We start from the raw sequence: 12,650 nt of genomic DNA on the forward strand, positions 1-12,650 counted from the left end.
TCCTGATGACGAGCAGAGCATACTGCTTGAAATGTCGAGTACCACTGGTTCTTTTCAGAACCACAAATACTCACAAAAGAGATACGTCCATGGTGCTACCGCAAACCTACTTTCTATTAACATGTACTGTGTGTGAAAAGCTTAGGTAAAATCTTGAAATCTGTGTAAAATTCTCATAACCCATGAATAAGTTGGCCATATTTTGAATAAGCAGAACAATAGAAGACATGCTTCCAATTCTGAGTTTGGAATTTAATCTGTTTTAAGACTCAGTTGCCAAGGACTGAACAAGAAAGACTGCACCAACCTCTTCACTGGCCCGAGACTCCTTAGCTCCCAAGATGGAATGGAGAACTCCAAGGTTGTAGAGGATGCAGCTCTGATCAAAGGCGGCATCAGCATGGGAAAATGGCTCCTCATGAAAGGTATCAATCCTGTCAACACAATAGAGGAACTCTAGGTCATTGAAACGGTCCCTTCATAAGGTAAAGTGTTTCAACCTTAGTGAGTTTACACCATCCGCAATACAGTTTTGGTTCATTCTTTGTACTTAATCTTGTTTTAAGTTATTACGATGGACAATACATATTACAAGTTGCACATTACTAATATGAAGAAGTACCTACATCAATGTCGCCATGTCTGTAATTTAACATGTCACTAATATCCTTTTGTACACTAACATCTGAACCATACAGCTGCCATGAATGTACCGTGCCTTTTTTGGGAGGGAGTGGTGAACGAGTTGTTTCCGACAACTGCACATTGCACAGCATTTAAATTTCTAGACATCAAGATGGAACAATTACCATGTGAAGACAGGTGCAGCTTCCCCTCCATCTGTGATTGGGAACCGGCTAGTCAGCAGGTGAAGCTGGCCATAGTATTTCTTCAGGGTGCTGATACCATTGAAATCTCGGGTCACGTTAGTAGCATTCTATATAGTAGTTTAAACGTTCACCACCAATTTACACATGTATGTATATATCATAATGATTTTTTTCTTGTTTCAAATTGAAGGAACTAAACCACCTGATCAAGCCAAATCAACACTTTTTCATTTAGCAAGAGAAATGTTCATGCACCTGCAAATGCAATTCAGCAAAGCTGCAGTTTTACAATATGCATTTCAATGACTTAACATGAACACTCTGAATGATTTGCTTCGGAAGCATTTGTTTCATGCCAAGCACTTCAATGAGCTTTGTTCAATATCAGAATTATTGAAAAATAAAATCCATCACTTAATACTGCAATGTCATACATGTTCCATAGCCATTATAAAGTTCAGATTATGGTTGCAGCACGAGTGGATCATTTGGATCTGGTGCCGTAAGTAACTAGAAGCATTCCACCTTACAAATATTGCCAGATATTTTTACAAATGAGGAATTGAAACTCTGCACCAGGTAACATACATGTATATATGAAGATATGCCAATTGAGGCAAGCAACGTAGCCACTTGATGTAGTATCATGTAAATTTAACATACTGCGCATGAAAAAGTCAAGTGTGATTCTTAGGGGAAAATCTATTGACAGTACATGTTTTCAACCATGTGTTTGTAAATTACAAGTTCAAAGAACACAACATGCAAAGGGGAACAATATGATGGGGAAGAAAGATGTTCAATCATTTCAATGTTTTCTGAAAAATGACTTTTCAATGAGTTTTCAATTTTGAATGGCTAAAACTAGCATAACTTGGATAGCACGCAGTGTCAGAATGACACCAGCATCATGCCACTTCTGCATGAACATGTACTGTGACAGACACAGACACAATGCTGCGTCAGGGACAAGGTCTCACTTACCACTCGCAGTTGGTCAAGTTGCTTGATTTCTTCATTGTATTTGCCAGGCTCTTCCATGTAATGATTCTGAATGTACTGAAAATGTATTTAAAACCATTCGAAAACGACATATGGGTAGTCAGGGTAATAATGTTAGTACTGGCATGGTGACATGACATCGGTGACCAAATTGGTACGGGGGAGGGAAAGAATAGAGGAAACCAAAAGTACGCGGAAGCGGGGACACCTTTTTGGGGGGTTACAAAAGCCCGCCCCTCTTTGTTTTAAATATCCCTTCCCCAACCTACCACTCTGCAACTCGATTAGGCCCCCTATTATAATTTTTATGGGCATAGGGGCCTAAAAGTATAATCATGGAGGAATAAAGTGTATGATGTGGGCGCAGGCTGATTAATTCTTTAATCATTCTTCCAAGAGGTACAGAAAAAAAAGGCCAACAAAGTGGGGGTATTAAAGTAAAATCCTTCCTTTCACTGCATAGTCAATTGTGCTGTGAGTACATCAAGTCCGCAAAAGCATGACAAATCGTCAACACTCGTAGTGTAGTAATAATACTAGTCATAGTCACGATCTAAACACTGTGCTAGGCGCTACGAAATGTCAAGTAATGCCAAGCTTTTAAGTGACCTTTGTATAAAGAAAAACGGCCCAAAATACTGGCTATTTCAAACAGCCCTTACCTGTTTGAGACTGGGCCCAAATTCCACTTTTTCCAAGCTCCATTTGAGCTCCAAACTGAGCATACACATACGCGGAACGGCTTCCATTTTGATGTTTCACGGCCCTTACGATTTAAACTGGTTCCTAGTCCTTCAATCTGTCCTCGGACTTCGAAGGGGGATGGGGGACCAGTCTATCTCTGATGATGAGCGAGGCTGTATACGTGTCCGAATGACTTGGCTGAGGCTAGAAACTATGCATGCAAGTATGGCAATGGCTGCAGCCAGTTCCCATAGTGGTCTGTCTACTTTCAAGCCGCAGCCAAGTGATTTTGGAGGCAGGGTCACAGTATGTCCGGAAACTTAATTCAAGCCGCGACCCCAGTAACGTAAATGATGACAACTAAATCTGCAGTTAAAGTTATGAGCTTTACTTTGATTTTGATTAGAATGAATTTAAATACCAGTCCTTGTTTGTTTGCTTATTCAAGAAAATTTCCAAACCAGGAATAGACTAATTTTTAGGAAATGGACAAAGACTATCAAAAACTCGTTAAAAGTGCACCCTCTACATGGTAGATATGAGTCATAGCTGCATGATCGCTGCGCAACTTTATTGTTCTGCGACTTATACGTACACGACACAAGGATGTAATTATGAAGGCTCACTTGCGTATAACATACTTTCCCAGATTTGATGACTTACAATCATGAAACGTTTTCACATTTATCGCACTGTTCGTTTTTCTTTGTGCTTTTAATCACGATAATTTCAAAGTAAAAGTAAACAAAAGTTGGTAGGAACAACACCGCAGGGTTATTGTTTTCACACCGAAAAACCCTAAGTTTTTGCTTCACTACACTCCCTAAATAAATCTTTTCATTCCTTCGAACATGCAGCAGAAAGGGGGCATTTTTCTTTTTTACTGAAGAAATTGAAAGCGCTAACATTATAGAAATAGTACTACGTGTCACTTTTCTTTTGGGGGGGGGTTCTGTTATGGATGCAAACAGTCATTTATGGACGGTCGTTTTGGGAAAAAATTACTAGCCCGCCTGGACCCCATGACCTACGCCACAATCGTGGAAAATCCATTTTTATCAGAAATATAAAGAATATAAACCATGGAACGCAGCCACAGCAACGAGACTGAACGACTGAACGAGTATAGCCACTGGTTTGGAATCCACAGACTACTCAAAATAATGTCGAATGCTTTTATAAATGGGATCATTCAATTTAAAATCAACCCGAATGAGCCTTTAAAGATTTTTTAATGACATTAGCCTGAAAATGTATGAGCTGTCTGAAGTTCGTCATTTCATACATCTATAGAAAGACATTTATTGACAACTAAATCTCATTACTGATTACAACAAAATCATTCTGTAACCTTCTCTTACGTCCTTCGGGGACGTCATCACCGACCATTGTTTTTTCTTCGGGTGGTTTAACCATAATTGTGCAACATTTTGGAAAATTTCCAAAGTTTGTTAACCAGTTCTGCGACACCAAGCCGAAAACTAGTTCCGTACTTTGTAGAGAGTGACCTTTTTTTTTTTTCGTGATTAACGGTATTTGGGTCGATAAGTCACACGTGCCTCCTCGTGGTGATTGACACGAAGGGTGAATGCCGTTCCACGCGACTTTTGTAATCGTAATTAGTCTTGGCACGTGGGTGACGCCAGTACCAAACAGTCAATCAATTTACATTGTTCTACCGAGGTTAAGCTTTAGCATGTCAGAAACCGCATGCATTTTTGCGTCGGAAATAGGAATGCGTATGAAAGCACATCCAACAACTAAAAATTCCACAACCCTTAAAAGGCTCCTATTTCTATATAATGTAAGTGATTGACAAGTACGAATGAATTGCCATTTGTTTTCATCGTGGGTGGGGTGTGTGTTCGTGCTGCTACACAATTGGCACGTGGGAACATATGGACTGGGGAATCCATTTTTTGCCAATCCAAAATATTTAACACCTACAGTAAAATGGCCTCTAAAACATTTAGAAAATAATGCTAGCAAATTAAAAAGCACGGGATTGAGCACGCTGGTTTGGAGGGTGAAAAATTAGTCACTTGAATACACAAAATTTCCGTGTGTTTACTCAAATTTGCAGTGTTACCAGAGTGCAAGAGAACTAACCCATATAACAGAGTTATTTTACTTCAACCCTTGCAATTGACCCTTGTGTTTCAGTTTGCTTTGTTATTTTAATATGACGTTTGGAGTCTGCGTGGCTTTATGCCAATGAAACCTCCAATTTCATGACAAAACCGTAATGTAAAACAAGGTATTGAAATCAACGTTGTGCCGATTTTTGCACAAAAACCCGAGTTTTTTTGTAGTTTGCAATCGGAAATTTTCATTTCTTTCGCGATTCATTAATGTGTAAGTATAGCGGTAATCCTGCGAGCAACCTTTTAAAAAAATGTTTTCACAGAGCAAATTTGGGGTTCAAAATTTGAACATGAAAACATTCAAACTGAACAGTATCTTCCCTGATGTAGGTCACAGTGTGTCCACACTCTTACAGAAATGATTGGGCAATTCTTATATGTTACAAGAATGCACTTTAAATACGCTTAACTCGAAAAGGATTTCAAAAGGTTCTCATACTTGATTTTTGCCATTGAGAAAGATTCTGCTAGGATCGGAAAGTCAGGCCCTCCATATTTTGAGATACTTTGAAGAGAAAAGATGCATAAACAGTGAGGCAAAAATTAATGACTGAATATTTCTGTTAAATGCTTAATATGCATGCTCATATGCAAAAAGATACCGTAATTACACAACCTAAATGGAAATAACTATCAACTCTAGGTACATGATGACAGAAAATAAGATAGCTTTGTTATCGTGAACACGTTGGGACTGGGTACAATTTTAACCCTTGGTAAAGGGGGTGGCCTCTCCTGGCGAGTCCATTGGAGCTAATTAACATATTACTACTTTTTTAAGTCCAAATTCCACGACTACTTATCAAATCACACATGCTACAAATCTTTTTAAGCTGGAAGGGGTTTTTTCTTCAAGCTGAAAACAGTTTTCTAAATTATACAAGACATATTTTTAATTGTATCCGTTGAACACTGAGAATGTAAATTTCACATCTTAATTCGAGTCTCACTGATGTCGTTTTCATTTGCCAAAAATGATTTCATGACAATTTTCATGCTCATGTTTCGAGTGGCCTTTCTGAAGACAATTTCTACACCCATAGTTATACAGTTTATGTAATTCTTGTGTTACTGGGCATTCAAACTTTAAACATCCCCATTCCTTATATAAACGTTTATTATCGCTTAAAATATGTAATAATGTTAGAAAATAATATCATACCACTTCGTGCTGTTAAATTATATTGAATTAAATGAAGATAAATTAAATCAATTTGAATTTAATCCTATTCAATCTCATATCTTCTCATCCATTTCATCTTAATTTGTCTGATCAAATCTAACATATTTTAATCTTAATCTCACCTTAATCTTAATTTAATACAAACAAATGTAATTTCATCCAATGGCAGCCAATCAAATCTAATCAAAATCCTATTCAAATCTTTTCCTAAATTTAGGATATCCTAGATTTAGGCCCAATCTAACTCAAAATAATGTAATGTAATGTAATGCGATGTGATCTCATGAATTCCAATTCAATTTTATGTCGTCCAGCTTCCTCTCATCAAATCTTAAACTTAAGTTTATTTAATCTTAATTTCATTTTAATCTTTACCTTATTAAATCCAAATCTAATCTATCTAATTATAAGTAAATATGAAGAAATCTCATTCCTAATCTCATCTAATTTTAAAATTGATCTACCTCATGTAATACCACTTCCGTTCTGTCTCATCAAAATGCCCATCTTCATCCTAATCTAATCGTAATTTAATCATTCCATCTAATTCAATGGAATATATTCGTATCTCATCCATTCATATCTCGTCAAACCTAATATTCATAATTACATGTAAATAATAATATTTAATCTAACATAGCCCAGAACGAATCCAACTGTATCCAATTTTTCCAGTCCAATGCATATTATCTAATCTAACCCAACCAAGTATACAGAAAATTCCATATCTAATTCACTGTACACTCATCTAATGCTATAATGTAATTCCTGATGTTATTTCATATAATCTAGGCTTATCTCGTCTCCAACTCATATTAGTCTCATCTGAATCTGATTTTAATCTAATCCAATCAAATCTAATCAAAATCTAATCCTAATCTAGTACAAATTTCAAATGCATCTAATCCAATCGAAGATCAAGGGACTTGTTATCACACACGTCAAACAGACAGTCAAATTTCAACCTGTTTAACAGTGACCTTGTAGTGCTAGGCCTTGGAAGTAATGCGGCCCTTTCGGATATCAATCTTGAATAGTGCTTTGCCAACATTCAAGCCGACAGCCCTTTAATGAAGTTGTATTACTACGTCTAGAAATAAGCAGACTACCAATTCCAAGTATCAGTCTATTATATAGTGATCTTTTAGTACTAGGCCTATAAACAAATGGCCCATTCCGGGTATCAGTCTGATAAAACAGTGATCTTTTAGTACTAGGCCTATAAACAAACGGCCCATTCCGGGTATCAGTCTAATAAAACAGTGATCTTTTAGTACTAGGCCTATAAACAAACGGCCCATTCCGGGTATCAGTCTGATAAAACAGTGATCTTTTAGTACTAGGCCTATAAACAAACGGCCCATTCCGGGTATCAGTCTGATAAAACAGTGATCTTTTAGTACTAGGCCTATAAACAAATGGCCCATTCCGGGTATCAGTCTAATAAAACAGTGATCTTTTAGTACTAGGCCTATAAACAAACGGCCCATTCCGGGTATCAGTCTGATAAAACAGTGATCTTTTAGTACTAGGCCTATAAACAAACGGCCCATTCCGGGTATCAGTCTGATAAAACAGTGATCTTTTAGTACTAGGCCTATAAACAAACGGCCCATTCCGGGTATCAGTCTGATAAAGCAGTGATCTTTTACTACTAGGCCTATAAACAAACGGCCCATTCCGGGTATCAGTCTGATAAAACAGTGATCTTTTACTACTAGGCCTGGCTTGAATACAAAGGGACGGGCCTTATGGTACCAATCTGTTTAGTAGTAAAGTTATATATCCACGCTCTTTTCCCGTATCAATCTTTCCTATAGTGACACAGTAAATACTAGGCCTAGATATAAACAGACGGCTTTTGGGATATCAGTCTGTTCATTAGTGAACTTCTTCTGCAAAGGCTTGTCTTTTTGTATCAAGTCCTCGTTTATCAGTTCGTCTTTTGGTTATCAATCTGTTCAATATAGGCCTTGTATAATTAGGACTCATTTTGAGAATCAATCTGTTTGACAATTACCTCGTATTGCTAGGCCTACATACAAACATGGCCATTTTGGGTATCATTCTCAGTAGGAACCTTATAATACTAGGCCTCGATATGAATAAACAGCCCTGTCTGAGTTCAATCTACTATGTGAGGCCTAAATATAAACAAACGACCTTTTGGGTGTCACTTTGTCAGTAGTGACCATAACAGCGGGCCTTGATGCAACCAGATTGCCATTTCGGGCATCAATCTGTTTAATAGTGACCTTTAATATAGGCTTCGATATACACGTAAAGAAACTCATTCTGGGTTACAACGAGTTCAATGGTGAGCTCATATTACTATATAAAGACGTTTTTCATGTATCATTCTGTTAAAAAGTGGCGCTGTATTACTAAATATAAGAATCAATCTGTTCAATACACGGTGACCTTTCATTGCTAGGCGAACAGATGGCCCTTTTCGGGGTATCAGTCTGTTCAATAGTCACCGATACAAGTGGCCTGCCATTTTGTTAAAAAGTAACTCTGTAGTACTTGATACAAACAGAAGGCACACGTCGGGTATCAGTTTGTTGAACAGAAATCTTTATTACTAAGCCTATAAATTATAAGTAAACAGCCCTTTCGGGTATTAATCTGTTTAGTAGTGACCTTATAAAACTAGACCTTGGTAGAAACAGACAGTGCTTTCGCGAATAAATCTGTTCAATGGCGACCGTATTTTCACTAGACATAAATAGACCATGCATTATCATATCGGCCTGGAAATAAACAGACGACGCTTTCGGGTATCGATTTCATAAAAAGTGACTTAGTATTACTAGGGCAAGATATTTACAGACGACCCTTTCGGGTATGAGAAGTGACCTTGTATTACTAGGCCTAGATATAAAAGACCCACCCTTTACGTAACTATTCCTCAAAAGTGACACTTTATTACTGGATAAATAAGATGGCCCATTTTGGGTATCAATTTGTTCAGTAGTGACCTTATTATACTAGGCCTTGGTATAAAAACGACCCTTTCGGCTACCATTCTGTTAAAAAAGGCACTGTCTTACTGGATACAAACAGACGACCATTTCGGATATCAATCTGTTGAAAAGCGACCTTACTTTTAGTAAATTTAGTAACTGAATAGTAACTTCGTATTACTAGACCTAGATACAAACACACGGCCCATCTCGGGTATTAATCTATTAACAGTCGTAACTACACCTAAATAATAAGTAGAAAATCCTTTCGAGTATCACTCTGTTGAGTAGTGACCTTACAGCACTTGGCTTTGATATAAACAGACCGCCCTTTCGGGAATAAATTCATTCAATGGTGATCTTGTGTTCAGGAACAGACGACCCTTTCGGGTATCAATCTGTTCAGTGGATAGATTCTGTCACAAGATATGAATAGATGGCCTTTTCTGGAATCAGTTACTTAAAAAATGACCTTGTATATCTAGGCCTAGGCATAAAGAGGGGTTTAATTGGGAGCTTTTGTTACTAAATAGAAACAAACAGCTTTTTCAGGTATCATTCTGTTCAATAGTGACCTCGTGCATGGGTGTAGATTTGAACAGACGGACCTTTTGGTATCAATCTATTAAAGGGTAAAGCTCATATTTATATTGCTCCATACCAACATACGTCCTTTTCTGGTATCAGCATGCTCATTAAAAGTGACTTGGTATTACTAGACTTGGATATGTACAGACAGCCCTTTGAGGTATCAATCTGATGAATGGTGTCTTTGTATTTCCAGGCCTAGATACAAAGAGGGGCCCTTTCAAAAGTGATAGCGTATTACTAGATAAATAAAGATGGCCCATTCCAGGCATTATTATTCAATAGTAGCCATTAAGTACTAGACCTAAATATAGGCAGACGGCCCTTTCGGGTATCAGTCTGCTCAGTAGTGATATTATTACAAAAGGCCGTGATATAAAAAAACCGGCCCCTTCGTGTACCATTCTGTTAAAGAAGACATCGTATAACTGTATTCAGACGACCCTTTCGGGTATAAATCGGTGAAAAGTGACCTCACATTCTACTATAGGCACACATACACACGGAATAAGGCCCTTTAAGGTGTCATTTTGTTCAATAGTAACCCTGTATTTCTAGATCTAGATACAAACAACTGGTATCAGTCTGTTAAATAGTTGTATTAGTTACTAGACCAAAATGTATAAAGCACACAGCCCTATCGAGTATCAATTTGTTCAGTAGTACTGGGCCTTGATATAAACAGACAGCCCTTTCAGGAACATGACAAATTTGTTCAATGGTGATCTTGTCTTCACTAGTCATATACGGACGACCCTTTGAGTATTAGTCTGTTCAATTGTAAGCTTCTACCACTACATATAAACACATACCCTTTTGTGGAATCAAAAGTGACCTTGTATATCTAGGCCTAGGTGTAGGGAGGCTGCCCTTTCAGGTATCGATATGTTCAATGGCGAGCTTTTAGAAACAAATAACCTATTCAGGTATGATTCTGTTAAACGTTGATCTTGTATGCGTAGATTTAAACAGACGGACCTTTCGCGTACTGGTACTTGTATCAAGCTATTCAAAGGTGACTCTGTATTACTAGCCTTGAATATAGACGGCCCTTTCGGGTATCAATCTATTCAATAGTGACTTTGTATTACTATTAGCCTACTAAACTAAAAACAGACGGCCCATGCCGGGTATATTAATCTGTTTTATGGTAATCTTATACATATAGTACTAGGCCTAGGCATAACAAGATGGTCCCTTTTCAATCCACTCTGTTACTATGATGCAAACAGACGGCCCTTTTGGGTATCAATCTGTTCAGTAATAAATCAATATTACAAAAAGGGTCATAAACAGACGGCCCCTCCGTTTTCTTGAATGGATAGATATCAACAGGCGTTTAGTGGAATAGATACATTACACGATCAAATGTAAGAAGGCCCATTTCTGTTATCAATTTTGTCAATGGTGGACTTAAGTTACTAGAAAATAACTATTGCCCTTTCGGGTGTTAATCTGTTGTATGTTGACCTCGTTTTCACTACATAAACAGACGGTCCTTCCAGGTACCAATCTGCTCTGTAGTTATATAGCTATTATTGAACATAAACAGGTGGACTTTTTTGGTATCAATCTGTTCAAAAGTGACATACTAGGCCTAGATATAAACAGGCGGCCGTTTGAGGTATAATTCTCTTCAAAAATGACTTATATTACTGGATATAAACACAAAGTCCATTTCGGGTCATTTTCTAGGACTAAGCCTATAAACAATCCTCCTTACAAAAATCCTTGACCCACACAAGTGTCAAAAATAATATAAATCGTAAGTGCTCATAATGAGCTAAAAGTTACAACTTCTTCGCAACAACATGAGCGTATTTCATGATGTATACATGAGTGTCAAAATACTATCGAAGTTACAAATGCCAACTATTTAATTGCATAAAGTTTCATATTAATCTGGTGACCCCGTTCTTGTGCTGTATTTAAGAGATAACGTTAGTAATTACAAATAACAGAAAAAAATAGAAAGCTGTCATTTTGGCTGTAAAAGCAACCGGTCACTCAAGATACTGTCAACGCCTCTGCTGCGAGTGACGCACAGCAGTTTGACCTGATTGACAGTATATCGCAAAAGTGTAAGAATGCTAAATAGTCCTATAGCTGAAAGTTTCATTGATTTTACAAGTAAATTTATGAACGAAACGCAGGCAGTAAGTGGAAATAACAGCTTCCGACAATGTTAGTTAATTAATGTCAAGATACTCTGGGACGATGGGCTCTGAATAGTTCTCTTGGAAAATTAATACACGCAAGCGCATTTCATGGTGGCGGGTGGGCTTGGGAATAGTTAAATATTTCACTCACCTCTGGCACGAATCCGCTCGTGCGAGCGAGAATTATTGACTTACCGATGTTGAATTCAAACCTTGTTTATCAAAAGTCGTCGCTTCCTCCAAAACACACACTTAGCGCCATTCAGATCATTCGACAATAACAGTAAATTCTCAGTTTTGTTCACAGAAGTAATTAGCTGTCTAAAATGCACGGAACAGGTCAAGGCTAACTACGAATTGTTTTACAAGTCACAAAATTCTAGCCTTCGTGACGACTGCAAGTCCACTTTTTGCCACCAAGGTAGCCTCTTTAGACATAAAAGTCGATGGTTCTCTCCAAAATGTTTCTAGCAGGAGTGTACTTTCGTTGTTCATCTTAAATTCTGACTTGAAGTGGTCAGTAATGAAGTGAACGTGAACATGATGATGGTGAATCTAGAAGGATTTTCTTGACAATCTTACAGGAAAACTGACGCGTGGAAGAGGGCATTTTAGGTCTTTTCCTTTCAAGTGAAACTTACTTTCAAGACGATAAGAGGAGTCACAAATACATCAGAGCTCAAGGACCGTAGTTTTTCGTGTCAGTTTTGAAGTCCAAGAGCTGGTCAATGTTCTCCCATGCAGTGCAGGCGAAGAAAAATAGCAAGGTACGTCCAGGCGCGGTCTCCACTTTCTCTTGTACTGCACTGAGGAACTGCTCTATTACAGGCAAGTTGTTATAAACATCCAAAACAGGACGATCCTTTAACCACTTGAGCTCAGCGCAAACTTCTTGAGACCGAAAATGGAGAGAATTTGTGAGTAAAATGCAGAACACAATGACCGTCAGTCCATTCCAGTCGAATTCTAACAGCGGAATGAAAAAAGCGCCAACAAAACTGCGGTAAATTTGCTGAGCGCAGACGACAGGTTGGGCGGAAGGATACCTTGGTCCCTGTGCAATATCCATGGGGAGATTAGTTGTTATCTTATAT

The 12,650-nt window shown here is 37.9% G+C and overlaps 1 protein-coding gene across 3 annotated transcripts in view; it reads right to left on the reverse strand.

The window, feature by feature from the left end:
* Positions 1-2,905, reverse strand: part of LOC110986481 (tyrosine-protein phosphatase non-receptor type 23-like) — a 28,547-nt gene extending 25,642 nt beyond the window's left edge. For 2 of the 3 annotated variants that reach the window (XM_022248386.2, XM_022248378.2), the window contains exons 1-4: positions 2,495-2,898; positions 1,815-1,889; positions 810-937; positions 308-434 (exon numbers count right to left, since the gene is read on the reverse strand). In XM_022248386.2, coding sequence (XP_022104078.2) covers positions 308-434; positions 810-937; positions 1,815-1,889; positions 2,495-2,581 — 417 coding nt within the window. In that variant the 5' untranslated portion in view covers positions 2,582-2,898. Of the gene's footprint in view, positions 1-307; positions 435-809; positions 938-1,814; positions 1,890-2,494 lie in introns of all 3 variants that reach the window. The other variant, XM_087134735.1, reaches the window with a different exon arrangement.
* Between the last annotated feature and the right edge of the window lie 9,745 nt (positions 2,906-12,650).

The sequence above is a fragment of the Acanthaster planci genome, linkage group LG03, assembly GCF_054643075.1.
Source record: "Acanthaster planci isolate LZ-2023a linkage group LG03, COTS_SCS, whole genome shotgun sequence".
Classification (NCBI taxonomy): Eukaryota; Metazoa; Echinodermata; class Asteroidea; order Valvatida; family Acanthasteridae; genus Acanthaster; species Acanthaster planci.